The sequence below is a fragment of the Oncorhynchus kisutch genome, linkage group LG20 (assembly GCF_002021735.2).
Source record: "Oncorhynchus kisutch isolate 150728-3 linkage group LG20, Okis_V2, whole genome shotgun sequence".
Taxonomy (NCBI): Eukaryota; Metazoa; Chordata; class Actinopteri; order Salmoniformes; family Salmonidae; genus Oncorhynchus; species Oncorhynchus kisutch.
The window spans coordinates 51,113,757-51,137,176 of NC_034193.2; the positions used below are offsets into that span (position 1 = coordinate 51,113,757).

Genomic DNA, 23,420 nt, shown 5'->3' on the forward strand with positions numbered 1-23,420 from the left:
GGGTTAGGGGTGAAGGTTAGAGTTAGGGTTAGGTTTAGGGGTGAAAGTTAGGGTTAGGTTTAGGGGTGAAGGTTAGAGTTAGGGTTAGGTTCAGGGGTGAAGGTTAGAGTTAGGGTTAGGTTCAGGGGTGAAGGTTAGAGTTAGGGTTAGGTTTAGGGGTGAAGGTTAGAGTTAGGGTTAGTGGTTAGGTTTAGGGGTGAAGGTTAGAGTTAGGGTTAGGTTTAGGGGTGAAGGTTAGAGTTAGGGGTGAAGGTTAGAGTTAGGGTTAGGGTTAGGGGTGAAGGTTAGAGTTAGGGTTAGGTTTAGGGGTGAAGTTTAGAGTTAGGGTTAGGGTTAGGGGTGAAGGTTAGAGTTAGGGTTAGGTTTAGGGGTTAGGGAAAAGGGTTAGGGATGCTGGTCTCCATAAAGTTCTCACAAGTATAGTAAGACATTGATGATTCAGATGGGTTGGGTCTCTGCTGTTCTGTAAAGAATTTATTAAAATTAGCTCATTTCTCATTTTCTAATGTTGGAAAATTCCCCCTCCCCCGCTCCTCTGCCACCATCCTCCTGCTGTTGCACAAGCAGAATCTACTGACACCTAGTGGTAGTATGAGTAATAGCACACGGGTTACTTTCTATGTTGTCTGTCGTCTCTCACGGTCAGGGAAGGGTTCAATTAGACTGTTTCTCAAGTAGGCCTACAACACTGATGTTAGCAGCAGAACAAACTCCAATCACAGGTAAAGAGTAGTTCAATAGTTACAACAGCAAAGCTAACAGTTAGTTAACTAACTAGTTAGCTGATTTAGCCTACATCCTCTACATTCACTATGCTCAGCTGATAGCCCATATAATGCCCTCTCTGTGAGCAGTAGCTTAGGCTAGGTAGCTTGCTGACAGTGGGATGAGTGTCTTTGAACACCTGCCTCTCCAAAGGTATGTGCACCGCCCTGTATCCAATATATGTACGCACCCACACACACGTGTATGATACATGCTTTAAAACAGACATCCCAATCATGGGACATTACATTACAGTGGTTGGTCGGGCACTCTCAGTGTTAACAGACCTGGTTCAATCTGTAGCCATGTTCTGTTCCAACAGAGATAGTTCAATCTGTGCCTGGAGCGGTTTGGCAGGTGACAACACATAGCGGGTCTGAGCATGTTACTAGAATTACTGACAATCTTTGGAGTTAGGCTAGTCTATAACACTACATAAACATTGCATTTATTTACACTTCCAGATGATAACTATCTACGATAATCAAGCCAGAGAGATACAACTGTTTCATGTGTTCTGTCTCCCATGAAACAAGCACCATAATAAGTCATCAAATGAGTATTCAACTATAGAATCCAGCCATATGTTCTGTGGGTAAATTCTATTAATTATATTTCTATGGCCCCAAAAAATTCAAGGAACCACAATACCAAAAATCTTCGACAATATGCTTTTCTCTTGTCTCCTCACTTTTCCCTGCGTGTACTGCTTGTCCCTGTATTTTAAAAGTTGAATTGAGTCCCAAACCATCAATGGTTAATGTGTAGAGAGAGAGAGAGAGAGAGGAGAGGGAGAGTGAGAGAGAGAGGAGAGGGAGAGTGAGAGAGAGAGGGGAGAGAGTGAGAGAGAGAGGAGAGGAGAGGGAAGAGAGAGAGTGAGAGAGAGAGAGAGAGAGAGAGAGAGAGAGAGAGAGGGGGGAGAGAGTGAGAGACAGAGAGAGGAGAGTGAGAGAGAGAAAGAGAGAGAGAGAGGAGAGAGAAAGAGAGAGAGAGAGAGAGAGAGAGACAGAGAGCAAGAGAGAGAGATTGGGCTAAGACCAACCCCCCCTGGATGTTTCAGTTAGGTTCTGCTGCTCTGGTGTCTTGCTTGTCAGTTCTCTTGTGCGGTGGTTAGTGTCGATTCTCCTCAACGCATTGATAAGATCTCTACAAATAATATTCAAGGTAGGTTTATTTCACATCTGTATGCAATGTCGCAGTGCTAGTCTGTGTTAATAGAATGCGTTTGACCAAATACGCGGTCATTGGATGCGTTGCTTTTACGCGCTAGAATTGCGTCTTACTTTATATCTGTTGTAAAAGATAAGGGTGTCTGCAGTGTGCTGAATCTCTTCTCAGAACATGTTTGAATTCGGTTGAATCCAATTTCACTTTCTGTTTATTAGATTCCGTTTGACATGTATGTAGCCTGTTGTGTGGAATGCACAAGCCGTTAACTTATTTTTGGTCTGTGGACCGTGGGAACTTTACAGACCATGCCCATCGCAATGAGACGTTATTGGGGTAATCAGCGTCTTTTGACCAATTAGATCAGTTCTGATAAAGATCTGATGTGATTGGGGTAATTACCGGTCAATGGGCTGAATTGGAAATGTAGGCATATGAGCACAAGACGTTGAAAAAACGTCTGAACCAATTTTGCTTAGTGAGATGTGATTCCATGGCAATGTGCAGTGAGATACAACAACGGTCACTATCATATTTTGAAGAACAGTTAGACTTCTCTATATGTATCCTATTATATCCAGGCTAGATTGTGGAATTTGTTGGCTATGCATTTGTTAGTTGTTTGTTTGTAACATATACATCATATTAAATTGAGTATTCTAATTCCTAGCAAATCTATAGTTTGAACCTTGAAACGTCAAATTTGTTGCCCTAATTTCATTGGCTACAGATTAGATTCGAGTTAACGTTTCCAGACAAGGCCATTTTTTAAATCTTACCATATGACTCAAGGCAAGAAAAAAAAAATCCATTCTCAAAACACAAGACTCAAAGGAATGCGACCCGGTTGACACTTAATGGTTTTCTTACATAAACATTATCTGATCAAAGACATTCTCCACTCTGGTTTCGATTTCTTTTGACAAGGCATTATTCATGAAAGTATATGCATTCCAGATTAAATTCCATACATTTTACATTGATTTCCTTCTGGAAACTTGAGCAACTCAAATTTACTCCAACCTACTGACGTTTCACCCCGACTGTGCTATGACGAAGCTGGCAGGTGAAAGTGTCCCCGTGTGCCAACTTTACGCACGCACTGTTATGACGCTGAATGTCTAATATCGTTAACGTGATTAACTCACTCTTTAAACATAATTAAGGTAGTTAAGGAAAGAGCTTGAAACATTTCACATGGCCTCTTTAGGTACTCGCTAACTCAGTCAAAACTTTTACCCCAAGTGGTCACTATGTGTTTTAAACTAAGCGCATGTGTCGCTATCTCAATGTCGACTCTGCTCCACACTTCCCATAAGCCCAATGTTTTAATAAAAAATGAATCACTATAGCAAACATTTTAGGGCAACGAATTAAAGATTGCCTCCAAATCTCATTTAATTAAAATTAAAATGTAGATAAATGTTTTTAGGTATTTTTGAAAATGTGTTTGTTTATTTGTTTTTCATTATGTGTTTGTAATTAGTCATACTGTACTGTTCTCACCCTAATGTCCTCTGTATTATTTAATTCACAGGAGTTGGACAATAAGCGGCTCAGTCAAGACCCCTTCAAACAGAGCACATGAGCACCCCCTGGTGGCATTGACAAGCATAACACCTGTGATCAGAGACGTGGGGAAAGAGAACCACTACCTGGCTCAGCTGCAACTAACACCTCTTGTCTATTGGATTATAGTTCTATGGAGCGAAACTCACAGAGAGCCCCCATACCAACTGGTATTGATCGGTAACTGAAGCATGACAAGTTAAACTATGCGTTAATTAATACCTAGAATAAGGTATTAAAAAGTCAACCAAAGAGTTCACTAAAGAAGACAACAAACAACAGAAACATGGAGATGGAAGCCTCCCGTGCTGCTTACGCTGGGACCTTCCCCACTGAATCTATAGGCTCTCTACCCACCAACACCTCCTCTCCAAGCCTGCTCCAATTCTTCTGGGATTACCAGAACAATGATGTCATTGTGACGCACTACAACTACACAGGCAAGCTCCAGACAGACCGGTATCGTGAGGGGTTAAAACCTGAAGCCATAGCCTTCCTGGTAGTGTGTCTTCTTATCATCCTGGAGAATGCTGTGGTTCTAATAGCCATCTGGACCAATAAGAAGTTCCACCTGCCCATGTACTATCTCCTAGGTAACCGTTGTTGTTTTTGTCCTACATCCACCCCCCTTTCTTCAGAGGACAACTTGACTATACTATATTGACTATACTATATTGACTATACTATATTGACTATACTATATTGACTATACTATATTGACTATACTATATTGACTATACTATATTGACTATACTATATTGACTATACTATACTATACTATGACTATACTATATTGTATTGACTATACTATATTGACTATACTATATTGACTATACTATATTGACTATACTATATTGACTATACTATATTGACTATACTATATTGACTATACTATATTGACTATACTATATTGACTATACTATATTGACTATACTATATTGACTATACTATATTGACTATACTATATTGACTATACTATATTGACTATACTATATTGACTATACTATATTGACTATACTATATTGACTATACTATATTGACTATACTATATTGACTATACTATATTGACTATACTATATTGACTATACTATATTGACTATACTATATTGACTATACTATATTGACTATACTATATTGACTATACTATATTGACTATACTATATTGACTATACTATATTGACTATACTATATTGACTATACTATATTGACTATACTATATTGACTATACTATATTGACTATACTATATTGACTATACTATATTGACTATACTATATTGACTATACTATATTGACTATACTATATTGACTATACTATATTGACTATACTTTATATAACTTTAAAAAAATGTTATGTTACAATATAATTTAAAAAAATCCACCATATGCAATTCCATAAATTTTCTATATTTTCTTCCTAGGTAACCTGACTCTGTCAGACCTCCTGGCCGGTGTCACCTACATGGCCAATATCATCATGTCTGGTCCTAATACACTGAGACTAACTCCAATACTCTGGTTTCTGAGGGAAGGAGGCGTCTTTATCACATTAGCCGCCTCCGTCATCAGCCTATTGGCCATCGCGATAGAACGCCACGTTACCATGGTGACAATGAAACCATACCACGGGGCAAAGAAGGGTCGGCTGCTGGCTCTGATCGGGGGGAGCTGGGCGTTAGCAGGGCTGCTGGGGGTGCTCCCCGTCCTGGGCTGGAACTGTATGGGTCGCCTGGACCGCTGTTCCACGGTTCTCCCGCTCTACGCCAAGTCTTACATCCTGTGCTGCGTGTCCGTGTTCAGCGGCGTGCTCCTCGCCATCGTCGTTCTCTACGCCCGCGTCTTCCGTATCGTGCGCACTAACACCCAGCGCCAACGCCTCGGAGGAGCAAAGGGAAGCCTTCGCAAAGGCCTCGCCAGGAAATCCCAGAAGTACATGGCGCTCCTCAAGACAGTCACTATTGTACTCGGCGTCTTCATCGCTTGTTGGTTGCCGCTCTTCCTCCTCCTCGGCCTAGACTCATTCTGCCCTGCCCGCCGCTGCCGACTGCTCCTCAAGGCGGACTACTTCCTGGGCGTTGCCATGGTGAACTCGCTCCTCAACCCCATAATATACACCCTGACCAGCAAAGACATGCGTCGCGCTATTTTAAAACTGCTCTGCCGCCCGTGTCTCATGACCAAGGACGGGCAGGTGAAGAGGATGGGGGTGCCGTTCCTGGAGTGTAGCTTCAGTAAGACGGAGGTGGCATCGAAGAAGCTGGAAGGCCTGGAGACGACGATCTCCTCTGGGAACATCGTCACGGCTCAGTCACCCATAAAGACTCTCTACCCCAAGCTCTTCAAGGTCTAAAGAGCCTAATGTGGATAGCTCTGTGATGGACAGGTAACTAACTCCCTATAGAAGATGGACAACATAAGTGCTCCATATGGCCTCCTGAAAAGACAGACCTGAGGGACCCTTTGGGCAGCTCTGTGTTTAAGAGAGTAAACCATAGAATTAGGGGCTTTGTCCCTTCCAGTAATTGTATTTCTATGGAGTGAACTTCATATTGAAGTGGTGGACAACAGGAGTGCTCAATATGGCCACCTGAAAACGGCATCACTTCCTTTTTGGCAACTCCACTCTAATGGCCTTCGGCAGACTAGCCTACATCTATAGCTCTCTTCTGGCCAATGAACTAAGCCTAAGAGCAAACCCTCAAAAAGACAGGTGAATGATCTATGATTGCGACAGATATAGCTACAGGTGTTTTTGATGAGAGCATCAAGTTCAGACATATCTCTCTTCAGCAAGTCTGTAGTGGTGCACTTGCAGCAATATCACCACATCAAAAGACTGATGTTGTAAGAATGATGACTAAACATAAAGCCAGGTGGAAGAAATGAAAATGTGAATTAAGCAACTCTTCTGGTATTCACAAAAACCTTCCAGAACTGATTTGCACTAAGTTAACTCTGCATTGAGAGAGCATTGAAAGCCATGGATTAAGATTGGACATTCTGTTCTAGAACTAAGACTGTAACCTGGACATTCCAACCATGTTGAGTTGTTGTGGCGAGTGCGCCTCCGTTTACTTCACCCAACGTTTTCTATGTTGTTGTTGTTGTTGTTGTTGTTGTTTGAAATGCCTTAAAGAAGGCATAATATGGACATAATAATAATATGCCTGTGGACACCTGGACTTCGCTGGCTCGAAGGTCCATGTTGTGCCTGCCTGTGTCCCAAATGGCACCCTATTCCCTATACAGTGCACTACTTTTGACATTTGGGGTACACTCCGAGACGCCGGTTGTGATAACCCCATACAGCTACACAGTGTGCCCAAACAGAAGCCTATACAGGAAGTGGATGCTGTGTTGTTCACCCACCAGTTGCTCTTTGAAACACAAACACACAATGGAAACCTACGCACGCACCTAAACATTGTGGTACCTGGATGTGGAGGGAGATGTCAAACAATATTAAGATCACAGGATGCTGGTGAGGGGAGGACGGCTCATAATAATGGCTGGAATAGAATAAATGGAATGGTGTTAAAAGTCATATAAACCAAGTGTTTTCTACCGTTCCATTAATTCTGTTCCAGCCATCACTATAAGCCCCTCCTCCCCAATTAAGGTGCCACCAGCCACCCGTGACTAAGATTATAATTTGAGTAGAAAATCTCCCCATTAGTGGCATTGTAGCTGTTGTTCTGGGCTTACTCAGTCAAGTGGAAACTACCTGTTGGTTCCTGATTGGAATTCATATTTGAAATGCCATCACACACACTACAATACAAAAACACTACTATAAGAATGTCACCATGAACCCAACTACCTGCAGCTCTAATCAGTGTAGACTTCTTCCCCAAGCAAAGGACTTCATGCAGTCCTTCGTGTTCCTCTTGTGTTATTGTATCGATAAGAACCGTCTGTTGCACCTGGGGGTCTCTGTTTTGAAGACCGTGTTTTAACCGATGAAACAACAGATCACCAGGTAACCGGTTACCATCCTAACCTGCCAGTCGGCATCATCCAGCTGCATTGGCTGTTTGGTAACGTTAGACTAGAACGTGCTTGTCAGCTATAAATCAAGATCAAAGTGGGAAGATACACAGATGTATACAGTGCAATTCTAAGTTACAAACCCATTGACACATCTGTTATTTCTGGCTTTAGAGAGGCTTTTCCTATACAGTCTATGGACCTGAATGTATATTTTTCTACGTTTAAACTGGTAATGTCATCTAGCAATTCCAAAATAAATCGTGTTCTGTATTTGGATGGATGAGATGGTGCACCATACTTTTGTACTGCGTGTTGTGTATTGAGCAATTTATTTTTGTATTTCTAAAGGAATTTGTTAGGGCTTGTACTTTGTACTGTAAAGTATATGCTTTTTGTACTACCAAGGTTCTACCATTATTAAAACAACTGTTTTCTGAAGAATCTGATTATAAAGTTGGTGTTCACTCTGCAGGATTATACACAGGTGTTCAGTGCCTTCAGAAAGTATTCAAACTTTTTCCATATGTTGTTGTTACAGCCGGGATTTAAAATGGATTCAATTGAGATTTTGTGTCACTGGCCTACAGACAATACCCCATAATGTCAAAGTAGAATTATGTTTTACTAATTAATTCCAAATGAAAAGCTGAAATGTGTTAAGTCAATAAGTATTTTCCTCCTTTGTTATGGGAAGCCTAAATAGGTTCAGGAGTCAAATTGAGCTTAACAAGTCACAAGTTGCATGGACTCTCCAATAAAAGTGTTTAACATGATTTTTGAATGATGCCCTTATTTCTGTCCCCCACACATCTGTAAGGTCCCTCAGTCCAGCAGTGAGTTCAACCACAAAGACCAGGGAGGTGTTACAGAACCTCCCAAAGAAGGGCACCTATTGGTAGATGGGTACAAATAAATTAAAAACAGAGGAAAAGCTGGTTGTCTGCTTTCCAACAGACACTGGGAGACAAATTCACCTTTCAGCAGGACAATAACCTAAAACACAGAGAGTTGCTTACCAAGAAGACAGTCAATGTTCCTGAGTGGCCTAGTTACGGTTTTGAATTAAATCAACGTGAAAACCTATGGCAAGACTTGAAGATGGCTGTCTAGCAGTGATCAACAACCACTTTTACAGAACTTTTAATTGTTTAAAAAAATATATGTAACCTTTATTTAACTAGGCAAGTCAGTTAAGAACAAATTCTTATTTACAATGACGGCTTACACCAGCCAAACCGGGACGACACTCGGCCAATTTTGCGCCGACCTATGGGACTCCTAATCGCAGCCGGTTGTGATACAGCCGGCCGTAAAATATTGTACTATCCAGTTATTCAAAGCTCTTAGAGACTTACCCAGAATGACTCACAGCTGTAATCACTGCCGAATGTGATTCTAACAGGGGTGTGAATGCTTATGTGACTTGAGATATTTATGTATTTAATTTTCAATTAAATTTGCTAAAATGTTTGTAAACATGTTTTCACTTTGTCCTTAAGGGGTATTGTGTGTAGATGGGTGAGAAAAACAACAATTGAATACATTTAGAATTCAGGCTGTAACACAAACCGTAGATAAGTCAAGGGGTATGAATACTTACTGAAGGCACTGTATGTGTGTGTGTGCAAACCTGCGTGTACTTGTGCATACGTGCGTTGGCGTGCACGTCCTTCCCTCGTGGAAGAGCTGAGTGAGTGAAATAGCATTTCTTAGAGAACTGTGGCAGGAAACAGTCTCAGACCCCCATCTCCAACATCTGTTAATAACATTGGTCTGGATACTGTATAGCTTCTGACATGATTCAAATATTTATGTCGTCCAGCTCCTGTCTGACTGACTGCGAACACACAAAGAGCCTATTCTTCAAAGCCAGGCCCCTGACACATGGCCTTCCTGTCTCTCTTAACCTGTTATACCAGGGTCGTATTAATACAGTATCAAACAGGAAGAAAAAAGACTAACAGGAAGGGATGACCACCTGAGCTTGTCCAATAAGAAAGTCTTGTTTTCATGATCCTTGGCAAAAAAAAAGTGTGGTGCACTAATGAATACATTAGTTACATGTAGACATAATGAGGTGTTGTTTCACCAGGCTGACACATAATCCCAGCTCGTAACTCATCCAAGGCACACTAGTCTTGTCCTCTGGTTGTGCGTCATAGATACGGTCCAGAAATGGCCCAGAAATGGACATACACATGTATGGTAATAAAATGGTTATAGGTTTCTAAAGCTGCACTCCAGTCTCCTTTTCAGTTCATTTGTTTACTTAACAAAAGGCATTTCTCAATAGGTGGTCCAGGGATCCTCATGACATGGGCAGGCAGGCCTTTCCTCTTCTGTTTTCCTTTGCCGATGACATCAGAGGGCACCATCAGACCAACTCCTTGAATGGCCTCCTCCATGAACTTTACACTTGTGTCTAAAAAAACACAATTTTAAGTACAAATTCTGTCTGTTCTATAGATTAGGGTTACAGTTAGGATCATTGAGTTGCCCCCTTTACAGTGAATAATATGTTTCACAAACAATCCCATGAGATCTATTTACTGGACATTTAAGTAAATCCTAATAATCTACCCGGGTTTAACATGTAAAGATTATTAACCCCGTAGAGTGAAGTGTCTTTGTTAGTATTGTGAGCCTTTAAACACCTCTGGGTTATCTGTTTCTATAGCGATGGCTTTCACGGTTCACAGTGAATAACACACACACACACACCAGACACGTGTGGATGATTTATGAGTCTACTATAGAAGCAGCGTAGTGTACAGCATACAGTAACATAATACCAGCTGGACTGAAAAAACAAATCTATTCAATACTAATACCACACAGTGTACTGTACATACAGTTTACCACAAAACAGATGAATCATCCCCCTCTGTCTGTCTCTCTCTCTGTCATGGTCTCATTCTCTCTGTCTCTCCCTCTCTCCAGTTGTTACTATGGCTCTTAAAACATGAGAGAAGTATTGTGCGGTGGTAATCTGTGAGTTGATCTACGAACTTGGATACATAGATCAAACACATAATCTGACATACAGGTTTTCCACGATACAATGACCACATAGAAGACCAACAGCAAACGTTGGTAGCGTATATACCGTAGGCCTATAGGTTTCCACACTTGTTAGCACCACACTTTGCCACTACCTCCATGAACATGACCATGTTCTGAAAGATGTCAAAGGTCGGTGAACCCTAATGTTAGCCTCCTTCCTGGGGCACTGACCCCTGTGCTGCAGGACTGTCAAATCGATTCCCCGCAGCTGTTCTAAGGTCTCTTATGCACAACAAAGGAGCAAGTTGTACCCAGGGTAGATGGCGAGGTAGAGACTCCCATGAATCTGTCTCAGGAATACCCAAACACTGGCCCTGGGCTACCTTTCCTTCCTGCAGTGGAATGGCAGAATGGGCCATGGATAGACTGAATTCACACAGATGAGTTGCTAGTGTCACACAAATTAAAGCTGATTTCAGAATTGTCTCCTAAGGCTCAATGTGATGTTATTGGTATGAAGGTGTATTGTTCATCAATAATGAAGTGTGAACATTCATTTTCCTTCAAGCATAGACATTGACATTTGTAATTTGGACATGAATGAGTTTCAATATGGTCTCTGCTGCAATATTACGTTTATTAAAGGTCCAATGCAGCCGTTTTTATCTCAATATCAAATCATTTCTGGGTAACAATACTGTGATTGTTTTCAATTCAAATGATCTTTACAGAAACAAAAATAGCTTCTTAGCAAAGAGCAAATTCTCTAGCAAGAATTTTGGTAGGACTGTCTAGGAGTGGTCTGAGTGGGGAGGGGAAAACTGAAACCTAGCTGCTATTGGCAGAGAGGTTTGGAAGTCTTTCTTAATGGTTTATTAACTCATTTACCGCCTGGCAGGAAAAAACTCCATCCCACCAAAACAGACTTTTCAAACAGCTTTTACACTAAAAGGGCATTATCATCATTTTTACAACTTCAGAGTATTATTCAACCTAATATTGTTTAATTATATATAACACAGGGAAATCATGTTTTTGACTGCACTGGGCCTTTAAATACCTTCTCTGCAAAGAGTGGTTTCAATCACCTTAGCTCTGTGGTGGTTATTGCCAGTTAATCAAATCAAATCAAATCAAATTTATTTGTCACATACACATGGTTAGCAGATGTTAATGCGAGTGTAGCGAAATGCTTGTGCTTCTAGTTCCGACAATGCAGTAATAACGAACAAGTGATCTAACTAACAATTCCCAAAAAAACTACTGTCTTATACACAGTGTAAGGGGATAAAGAATATGTACATAAGGATATATGAATGAGTGATGGTACAGAGCAGCATAGGCAAGATACGGTAGATGATATCGAGTACAGTATATACATATGAGATGAGTATGTAAACCAAGTGGCATAGTTAAAGTGGCTAGTGATACATGTATTACATAAGGATGCAGTCGATGATATAGAGTACAGTATCTACGTATGCATATGAGATGAATAATGTAGGGTAAGTAACATTATATAAGGTAGCATTGTTTAAAGTGGCTAGTGATATATTTACATCATTTCCCATCAATTCCCATGATTAAAGTGGCTGGAGTAGAGTCAGTGGCATTGACAGTGTGTTGGCAGTAGCCACTCAATGTTAGTGGTGGCTGTTTAACAGTCTGATGGCCTTGAGATAGAAGCTGTTTTTCAGTCTCTCGGTCCCAGCTTTGATGCACCTGTACTGACCTCGCCTTCTGGATGACAGCGGGGTGAACAGGCAGTGGCTCGGGTGGTTGATGTCCTTGATGATCTTTATGGCCTTCCTGTAGCATCGGGTGGTGTAGGTGTCCTGGAGGGCAGGTAGTTTGCCCCCGGTGATGCGTTGTGCAGACCTCACTACCCTCTGGAGAGCCTTACGGTTGAGGGCGGTGCAGTTGCCATACCAGGCGGTGATACAGCCCGCCAGGATGCTCTCGATTGTGCATCTGTAGAAGTTTGTGAGTGCCCCAACCAGAAACCGTGGATTGATGGCAGCATTCGTGTGGAACTGAAGGCGCGAACCACTGCTTTTAATCAGGGCAAGGTGTCTGGTAACATGACTGAATACAAACAGCGCAGCTATTCCCTCCGCAAGGCTATCAAACAAGCTAAGCGCCAGTACAGAGACAAAGTAGAATCTCAATTCAACGGCTCAGACACAAGAGGCATGTGGCAGGGTCTACAGTCAATCACGGACTACAGGAAGAAACCCAGCCCAGTCACGGACCAGGATGTCTTGCTCCCAGGCAGACTAAACAACTTTTTTGCCCGCTTTGAGGACAATACAGTGCCACTGACACGGCCTGCAACGAAAACATGCGGTCTCTCCTTCACTGCAGCCGAAGTGAGTAAGACATTTAAACGTGTTAACCCTCGCAAGGCTGCAGGCCCAGACGGCATCCCCAGCCGCGCCCTCAGAGCATGCGCAGACCAGCTGGCCGGTGTGTTTACGGACATATTCAACCAATCCCTATACCAGTCTGCTGTTCCCACATGCTTCAAGAGGGCCACCATTGTTCCTGTTCCCAAGAAAGCTAAGGTAACTGAGCTAAACGACTACCGCCCCGTAGCACTCACATCCGTCATCATGAAGTGCTTTGAGAGACTAGTCAAGGACCATATCACCTCCACCCTACCTGACACCCTTGACCCACTCCAATTTGCTTACCGCCCAAATAGGTCCACAGACGATGCAATCTCAACCACACTGCACACTGCCCTAACCCATCTGGACAAGAGGAATACCTATGTGAGAATGCTGTTCATCGACTACAGCTCGGCATTCAACACCATAGTACCCTCCAAGCTCGTCATCAAGCTCGAGACCCTGGGTCTCGACCCCGCCCTGTGCAACTGGGTACTGGACTTCCTGACGGGCCGCCCCCAGGTGGTGAGGGTAGGCAACAACATCTCCTCCCCGCTGATCCTCAACACTGGGGCCCCACAAGGGTGCGTTCTGAGCCCTCTCCTGTACTCCCTGTTCACCCACGACTGCGTGGCCACGCACGCCTCCAACTCAATCATCAAGTTTGCGGACGACACAACAGTGGTAGGCTTGATTACCAACAACGACGAGACGGCCTACAGGGAGGAGGTGAGGGCCCTCGGAGTGTGGTGTCAGGAAAATAACCTCACACTCAACGTCAACAAAACTAAGGAGATGATTGTGGACTTCAGGAAACAGCAGAGGGAACACCCCCCCATCCACATCGATGGAACAGTAGTGGAGAGGGTAGCAAGTTTTAAGTTCCTCGGCATACACATCACAGACAAACTGAATTGGTCCACTCACACAGACAGCATCGTGAGGAAGGCGCAGCAGCGCCTCTTCAACCTCAGGAGGCTGAAGAAATTCGGCTTGTCACCAAAAGCACTCACAAACTTCTACAGTTAAGATGTTCTGTCTCTGAATGATCAACAGCATTGATGTACAATTAATGTCTAAGACATGTTTTTTTCCCCTCATAGATCCTGTTCCTAAAGGCCCCAGGTAATTGGAGAATGGAGATATGAGATAATTGGATGTTAGGGACAGATCGCAATTTACTGGGGGGAGGGGTGATCGAAAATAGGGGTGGGTTGTCAAACTTTTGTTTTGCTTTGGGGAGGATTGTGTTTTGTTTTTTTGGGGCCGGGGGAGGGTAGTGTGTTTTCTTCCTTGTTTACATTCGCTCTTTTGCAGGTTTTACTACATGATTTCTTCCATCCAAATGTCCTAATCTGCTTGCATGCACCTCCCCTCTATCAAGGTGTTTTGGTACTTCCCTTATGCATAGGCTTTTCCATGTGCTAACTTTTACTATACCACAGCTAAGTATAGTCTACCAGTCTCACGCTCTATCCTGCCCTCTATCCACCATTCATAGTGAGAATAGTGGATTGTTTAGAACCCTTTCCACAGAGGGTTCAACATAGAACCCAAAATGGTTCTACCTGAAACCAAAAAGGGTTGTCCTATGGGGACAGCCAAAGAACCCTTTTGGAACCCCTTTTCTCTAAGAGTGTAGACTCGCCTATAACACAATGAATAATTGCATTATTGTTTTCAAGTGAGTACAACATTCTAGTCTACTCTGTGATTTGAATGTTTCATTTGATTTGAATCAGTTGTGGTTCTACTCTCAATAGTTTATAAGGTCTAGAAAGGCACAGTAGCAGGCCAGTCTGGCTTTATTTTGTACTTCTGATATTGAATGCGCTGTCTGCTGCAGATCATCATTCTCCCAAGTCATCCTATAATAATGTGGCCATATGCTCCCGGCAGGCCCAGTTATTCAGGAAAGTTTAACACATGCTCTGCCTCCTCACGAATCCGAGCTATTCCTTGCACACCTAGAACCTAACGCTTCAATGTATTGTGAAGAATAGCAGGCTTTTCTTTGACATTTTAGTGACAGAGAGCATGGCTAGGAAGGCCCCACTAACACACATACACTCGTGAAGAAGTTTCACTTGCACCCACGCACGGAGCATAAAAAATAAGGAATATTTAAAGAAAATGGACATGGACTCTAAAGAAGAAGAAGAAGAAGGAGAAAAAATTTGTACAGATATTTATTAAGATTATTATTGAATGTTGAACATTAAAGTTTGAATGTCAACAATTGAATGTTAAAGGTTGAAAAATTATTAAAGGCGATAAAGGTAATGTAGTAAACTGGTTAATAATTTGTTTCAATGTACAGCACATTTGGATTATGTTGAAGAGGCTTGGAGGACACGGTTTGATAAAATATGATAATGATTAAATGTTATAAATGATATTTAAAATGTTGGGTGTTCAAGATATAACTGGAGTAATAAATTAGATTGGAGTAGGATTAGAATTGAGTGAAGTTAGAAGAGAATAAGAAAGGTTCATGTTTAAAAAAAGAATGTTTTAAAAGGTAATGTTAATGAAGTATATTAAGGGTGGAAACCCCCAGGTCAGAGCAGCCAGGGGAGGCAGGGGGGTGGGGGGGGGGGCATCCTGTGGAGGCGCACCTCTTGCCTCGGTGAGGATAAGGTGGGGGCTAGTGGGTGCTGAAAAGGCACCTTTTGAGAAATGGCCACATTAGGTGTCAACCACTGAACGTGTCATCGGGGCAGGTGTTAGCCACGATGAGCTAGCAGAAGATGAGGAGTATGGTATAAAAGAGGCAGGATTTTAGGGAGAGGTACGACTCTCTTTGAGCTTGCTAGAAGAACCTGTTGCCGGCTGGAAGAAGATGTTTTCTGTAGCTTTTTAGTTGAAGATAGATGTTGAGGTTTAGGTTACCTAATTGATAGAAGATAGATGTTGAGGTTTAGGTTACCTAATTGATAGAAGATAGATGTTGAGGTTTAGGTTACCTAATTGATAGAAGATAGATGTTGAGGTTTAGGTTACCTAATTGATAGAAGATAGATGTTGAGGTTTAGGTTACCTAATTGATAGAAGATAGATGTTGAGGTTTAGGTTACCTAATTGATAGAAGATAGATGTTGAGGTTTAGGTTACCTAATTGATAGAAGTGTTAAGAGTTGTTTAGACACCAACTGAGGGACTGATCATCCTGAGGGGGAGACAAAAAGATGTTTATAAGTTGTACACGGTAAGAACACGTTTTTCTTGTTATTAAACACTGTGCTTCTCATAATAAAAGACAAAAAGACATTGTAAAAGACAATGTATTGGCACTCCAATAAGGGTTTAGACGCTGGAGGCATCTATCAATTTAATCCAAGATTAATTTTCGCTTGTCATTGATTGGTGATATTAATTTGGTATTTTTATGCCTGTTTCCGGAATTTTGAATAAACTTGCTTTATTGTTCTGAAACCCTGTGTCATCAAAGAGTCATACAAGTGCATGTCGTTTTACTCTAGGGGTCTGAAATAGACTTGATTCATTTAGGATTTTTAACATCTGGTTAATTAGTCTATCGGGAACTCGAGTGGCTGGAATAAAGGAGCCTGAGTGCATTGGTAGGTGTCGTAAGAGGGGTGTCTCTGGTCTAAGACAACCCAGAGGAGGTCGACCCGCTCATAGTGTGCTGAAGTTGAAGCTCTGGCCCAGATGATCCTGAGAAGGCACCGGGTTTATAGGTTCAGGGTGAGGGAGCATAAACGCTCAACTTTGGGGATAGCCCACTTTATTGTTGAGTTTAAGGAACTGTCCCTAGCTGTACATTAGCTCAGTGGTAAGGCAGAGCTGCATCTATCAGATCCAGGGGCGCAATTTTGTTTTTAGAAGTGGGATGGACATAATTGTTTCGTTTTTTAATCGGGTCGGATAAACGCTCCAAACAGCCTACCTGACCACAATTTTGCAGATGAACACTGGAGTGATAAATGATCAGATGGTCATGTACAGGTAGAGATATTGGTGTGCAAAAGAGAAGAAAAGTAAATAAATAAAAACAGTATGGGGATGAGGTAGGTGAAAATGGGTGGCTATTTACCAATAGACTATGTACAGCTGCAGCGATCGGTTAGCTGCTCAGATAGCAGATGTTTGAAGTTGGTGAGGGAGGTAAAAGTCTCCAACTTCAGCGATTTTTGCAATTCGTTCCAGTCACAGGCAGCAGAGTACTGGAACAAAAGGCGGCCAAATGAGGTGTTGGCTTTAGGGATGATCAGTGAGATACACCTGCTGGAGCGCGTGCTACGGATGGGTGTTGCCATCGTGACCAGTGAACTGAGATAAGGCGGAGCTTTACCTAGCATGGACTTGTAGATGACCTGGAGCCAGTGGGTCTGGCGACGAATATGTAGCGAGGGCCAGCCGACTAGAGCATACAAGTCGCAGTGGTGGGTGGTATAAGGTGCTTTAGTGACAAAACGGATGGCACTGTGATAAACTGCATCCAGTTTGCTGAGTAGAGTGTTGGAAGCAATTTTGTAGATGACATCGCCGAAGTCGAGGATCGGTAGGATAGTCAGTTTTACTAGGGTAAGTTTGGCGGCGTGAGTGAAGGAGGCTTTGTTGCGGAATAGAAAGCCGACTCTTGATTTGATTTTCGATTGGAGATGTTTGATATGAGTCTGGAAGGAGAGTTTACAGTCTAGCCAGACACCTAGGTACTTATAGGTGTCCACATATTCAAGGTCGGAACCATCCAGGGTGGTGATGCTAGTCGGGCATGCGGGTGCAGGCAGCGATCGGTTGAAAAGCATGCATTTGGTTTTACTAGCGTTTAAGAGCAGTTGGAGGCCACGGAAGGAGTGTTGTATGGCATTGAAGCTCATTTGGAGGTTAGATAGCACAGTGTCCAAGGACGGGCCGGAAGTATATAGAATGGTGTCGTCTGCGTAGAGGTGGATCAGGGAATCCAAGAGCAACATCATTGATATATACAGAGAAAAGAGTCAGCCCGAGAATTGAACCCTGTAGCACCCCCATAGAGACTGCCAGCTTGAATATGAATAGGCTGTTGCCAGTTGTTGGCTAGACAAAACCATCAGTATGCCTGGAGTTGAAAATGCAATGGAAACCCATTTAACTTGTATTTGCATTCAGTACATGGGAATTGAACCTCAAAAGGGATTTTTATTGTGCATTGCGTATTTACACACAGACTTTCATCTGCAACAAGTCAATTCGGTGGAAACACAACTCTGATGGGAAAATGCTCCAGTTTTTTTTGTAAGCAGATCAATAAAATTGTAGCAGGCCAAAATTGTCCAGCAGAGGCTGTCTATCATAGCCTACACCCCCAAATGTGCGCTTCAGCACCATTCTCTCACGCCTTGCTCGCAGGTGCGCCTGCTGCTGAGGAGAGAGAGCAGCAGAGGAGCCTTGGCCTCAGCCTACTGTTGATTGTCAAGATGGAGGCATTTTTCATTGAAGTAAAACAAAAGTTAGAGGGAAAAGAGTATACCTATAGTGAAAAGCCAACAAGGGGAATTTAATATAAGTTTTAATATTGGGGTGGACTAAGATGGGAGTAATACAGGCTACTGCGCAACTCCCTATTCAGGTAGGATGATATTTTGGAAGTTACATTATTTATAATAATTTGTTCGATTATCATTATTATTATTGTATGTCATTGTTATTATTTGAGCCATTTTCTTTGGCCAAATTAAGTTCCAACTATAATGCTGTGTTTGCCGCAGTACAACAGCCTGCTTGTATTTCCCCTATAAACAATGGCTTGACTTACTTTTGACATTTCCCTAATAAAGTTTAGAAATGTTTGTGAAGGTTTGGAGTGGCTATTATTAAGCTTTAGCCACTGCAAGCCTATGCTATAAAGGCAGTGTGATATAAAGGCGCTTCAACTGACACCGACAGTTGAACTTGAGGTGAGGAAGAATGTTTCAGGCCTACTAGAGTTACTCCTATAATCTAACAATATTGTGCTTATCTTTATACAAAATATTATAATTAAAAAAATGTAAGAATTAGCCTCCTTCTGTATGTCTATATCTGATTAGCAGATGCAATAGCCATCTGACATAAAGAAATGCATTGGTGTCGTAGCATGCCACGTAGCATAGCTCTCTCTGGAGCCAGGCCTAAACTTCTCTTCCTATTTATCAAATCAAATCAAATCAAATTTTATTTGTCACATACACATGGTTAGCAGATGTTAATGCGAGTGTAGCGAAAGGCTAGATATACAGTACCAGTCAAAAGCCGCCATTGGACTCTGGAGCAGTGGAAACGCGCTCTCTGGAGTGATGAATCACGCTTCACCATCTGAGTCCGACAGATGAATCTGGGTTTCGTAGATGCCAGGAGAACGCTACCTGCCCGATTGCATAGTGCCAACTGTACATTTTGGTGGAGGAAGAATAATGGTCTGGGGCTGTTTTTCAAAGTTCAAGCTAGGCCCCTTAGTTCCAGTGAAGGGAAATGTTAACGCTACAGCATACAAAGACATTCTAGACTATTCTGTGCTTCCAATTTTGTGGCAACAGTTTGAGGAAGGCCCTTTCCTGTTTCAGCCTGACAATGCCCCTGTGCAAAGAGAGGGCCATACAGAAAGGGTTTGTCGAGATCGGTGTGGAAGAACTTGACTGGCCTTTACAGAGCCCTGACCTCAATCCCATCGAACACCTTATTGATGGATTAGAACGTTGACTGCAAGCCAGGCCTAATCGCTCGACCTCCCTAATGCTCTTATTGCTGAATGGAAGCAAGTCCCGCAGCAACGTTCCAACATCTAGAGGAAAGCCTTCCCTGAAGGGTGAAGCCAGTTATAGCAGTAAAGGGGGGACCAACTCCATATTAATGCCAATGATTTTGGAATGAGATGTTTGACAAGCAAGTGTCACGGTGTTCACATACTTTGGTAATGTAGTGTATTTTATATAATTGTAAATATGGCATCAAAATGTTGGAAATCTGATTTCCCTAGCTGATCTTTCATTGTCTGCAACTGTAGTATGTGCATGTGCTACGACGCAATTAGACAATAACAACCGCCAATTCACTCTGTAGAACACCAGGCAGGATCAACTAGGAAATTATCGTGTAATGCGAGCACCCACGTCCTGGGGTTGTGGATTCGAGGAATAAAATATTTGTGACAAGGAAATGGGGTAAGTGTATTGTGTGCCCAGCATAACAAACTAAGCTTTTAGTGCCACCTTGTGGCTCTGTTCTGGAATGTACAGTACTTGCTGGAATTACGTATTTTCTCTAGGCAGAACACCTCCCAGGGGAGAACAATATGTATTGGTGTGTCAGCACCTTCCGCACCTGGAACAAGCAGTATATATTACGTGTCCAGTTGTACAATAATCATATCGTGATATTGAATGGAAAATGTACCCAAAGGTTCAAATTCATGGGAATATGAAGTGAGCTATATCAGGTGAGCCATATCATAATGTTATTATGGGGTTGTTGAATGTAACAAAATTTATATTTTCATATAGGCCTATTCAACTGAACAGCTGTCTATTTCAGAATGACGTCATTCATTCAAAGAAAAATATGCATTGTCAGTGTAAAAGATAGCTCCATTCATTCAATCTACTGTAGCTTATTGTTATGATTCATTCCGTTTTCCCTGTGCTTTGTTTCTGTGTGAACTTGTAACTCAGCTTTATTGAAAAGTGCATAGCCAGCACTTCATTCAAAGCTTTATTCCTTATTTCTGGTGAGTGCACACACGTTTATTTAACAGATTGTACAATTTCGTCGAATACGGCTTTCTAATATATATTTTGAGAAAATTGGGCTAATTGTGTCAATATTTGATTGTCAGAAGCGCGTTTAGATCGATGCTGAACTAGTCCCGCTTCCTTTATTCTAAAGAACTCCTCTTCCGTAAAAGTCCCCTCCCTCCGCTCGCGGTTCACCGCTCATGCATGTCTATGGAGGCCAGCAGACTCGTATTGAGGCCCACTCTTATTTTGGCAGCGAGAATCAGTTTCGTACAATGCTTAGTCATGGTGAGTTACAGCTTTCCCCCGTTCCTATGTGGCGCACAGACAGCGATGGAACTATTCAGCTATGTGAGTCTATTTTACTATTAATAAAGCCGATCACGATTGATTTTGAAGATATATAATATTAGTGATTTTGTCGCGAGAATGTTAATGTTCATGAATGATGTTTCCGATTCCAATCGGCAACCTTTTTTTCCCACGAATCGAGTCGACACCAATAATGCCAGGCAGTTACTGACAGCGAAGCTAATTTTGATTGTCTGACAATGTTTTTCACAGCGTTTGCTTTTAATAGCCGTGGTGTTTTGTTGCTATAGCCTAATAGTACATAGACTGGTTGCCTAATGGTCATATTTGTTGTGAACGAGTAGTGAAGTATTAACGTCCGTGCATGCCAACACTTCGATGTGTTTAGCTATAACTGTTACAAGTGTGACTCACCAAGCAAGCTAAATGTATCACTGTAGCCTATTTGTTGGGAAATCGCCATCCCTTTGTCTGAAATCTGTAGCAAAAAATCATATGGTGCTATATAATTGCGCGGTAAGCACTTTCTTTATGTCCGTTTACATAAGGGACTCTTGACTTCTGGGTCATGTTTTGGTACACGCAGTTCCGTAATTTGCTCCCTCATCACAGTCAGTTACAGTCCACGATAAGATGAGTCACTGGCTAAGGCGCATTGCCAGTCCCCTATCAATCTTGTTTGAAATAAGCCTTCGTTCTTAATACAGGTGGGCATTGTTTCAGATAGTTTAGGAAAGGTTAGGCTACCGGTAGTCGATCGGTTTTTGTCGTTCGTCTATTGTCAATATCTATCCAAATGTGCAATGTCTGTCTAAATTAATTATTTAAGAAGCGCGAGAAAGTTATGGGATCGAGTTACTAGTGTAACTCCGATTAAGCAACAATACAGATTTCCCCAGACAATCCAGATATTTTGTAGTCTACTTTGTTGCATGTGCGTATCTCTCATGTCGTACATCAAATTGAAACCTATAGTCGTTCTCTGCGAAGTAACGTTATCGTATTTGGCGCGGAGAAAGTGACCACTTTAGGCCGGGGACTGTAGGCCTGTTGAGGGATAGATGTAGTGTAAATCCCAGTCATATGGATATCTTCCATCCAGGGTGATCTGCCCAGAAGTGTGTAGCCTATAGACGTATATTGACTACGAGGGCAGTTTATAATTTAATAAGCTGGTCCCATGAATTGCAAAGAGATTTGGGATATTAGAACCCCGTTGTCTTAACATTGTAATCTTCAAGCTACACGTTAACTAGCTGGCTAGATGTGTTTTGTTGTTGTCGTGCATTAGCTTCAATTGCAAGTTTTCACCAACCTTATGATCTGCTTCAGACCGCTTGCGTTCTGCCTAAACAGCGTAGCTACTATGCTTGAGCTGGTCCCGTGGTTGATTCAGAGCGGTAGACCCTTTGCATTATTGTGACTCCATTGTCTTAACCTTCCTATCTTAAACCTAAGCATGGGTACACTCAACATGTGACAGTTAGTGGAGGCTCCTCAGAGGAGTGAATTTAATAAAAAATAGCGAAACATTAAAGGTAACCTTTTTAGATAACACTAAATATAGTCACGAAAATGGATTAAAACACACCGTTTTGCAATGAAGGTCTACAGTAGCATCAAAAGCACTCTGTAGAGTAGCGCCATGGTGTAACCGGAGGACAGCTAGTTTCCGTCCTCCTCTGGGTACATTGACTTCAATACAAAACCTAGGAGACTCATGGTTCTCACCCCCTTCCATAGACTTACACAGTAACAACTTCAGGTTGGAGGACGTCATCCGATCACAGATCTTGAAGCATGAACTGACATGTTGTCCACCAAATGAAAGGATCAGATAATTAATCTGATACTGGAAGCATAAGCTACAGCTAGCTAACACTGCAGTGCATAAAATGTGGGGAGTAGTTGACTGAAAGAGAAAGACAATAGTTGAACAGTTTTGAACAAATTCATTTCTTAAAAAATGAATAAGCAAGCGAGAGCTAGCTATATTTTGTTATATTTTCTCCACTTACTTAGTTAGCGAATGCAGCTAGATAGTTTAGCCTACTCAAACACACAGCTCAAACAGAGAGGGATGCCATGTTAGCTAGCAGGCTATGGCTATCCAAGACTGGGAATGTTTTTCCAAGTCAAGGTAAGCTTTTGGTTTGATTAATTTATTGCCACTGGAGCCGGCAGGTGTAACTTCTAGACTGCTTGCTGACTGTACTGCATGATTTGTAGCGATTAATATGCGTTAGTTCTAGTAGCTATGTTGTTTATGAGTATGATGTTTGCTATATGATGACAGATGTAAGCTGTGTGTAGTGGTTATGATAGAAACTCATTTGCAACTGTTGGAGTAATGTTTACACCCTAAATCAGCTAGATGCAGGCAGAGAGTGCAAGGCGGTATTGAATGTGTCAATGCCTGTAACCTTGATTACTCAAATTTTTCTCTCGACTTGTGCTCCCTACGTTGTAAACTTTCATATCATAGGCTAGTCTGTAGCAAACCTCATGATGG

At 42.1% G+C, this 23,420-nt stretch overlaps 2 protein-coding genes across 2 annotated transcripts in view; both read left to right on the plus strand.

Annotated features, from left to right (window-relative positions):
• Positions 1–1,797: 1,797 nt before the first annotated feature.
• Positions 1,798–9,726, plus strand: LOC116355499 (sphingosine 1-phosphate receptor 1-like). The gene is made up of 3 exons (XM_031799714.1): positions 1,798–1,929; positions 3,470–4,094; positions 4,920–9,726. Exons 2-3 carry the CDS (start codon positions 3,788–3,790, stop codon positions 5,846–5,848), a joined length of 1,236 nt encoding a protein of 411 aa, XP_031655574.1. The 5' UTR covers positions 1,798–1,929; positions 3,470–3,787; the 3' UTR covers positions 5,849–9,726.
• An 11,062-nt stretch (positions 9,727–20,788) lies between these two features.
• LOC109865841 (kelch-like ECH-associated protein 1B) overlaps positions 20,789–23,420 on the plus strand; it is a 520,109-nt gene continuing 517,477 nt past the window's right edge. Inside the window, exon 1 of the mRNA XM_031799324.1 lies at positions 20,789–20,947. The gene's annotated coding sequence lies outside the window, so the exon portion shown is untranslated. The remainder of the gene's footprint in view (positions 20,948–23,420) is intronic.

Bases quoted from the DNA above. Each gene is read 5' to 3' on its own strand.
- LOC116355499 (XM_031799714.1), top strand. From the start codon at position 3,788: ATGGAGATGGAAGCCTCCCGTGCTGCTTACGCTGGGACCTTCCCCACT. The intron at 4,095-4,919 runs GTAACCGTTGTT...TTTTCTTCCTAG, and splicing joins GCCCATGTACTATCTCCTAG to GTAACCTGACTCTGTCAGAC.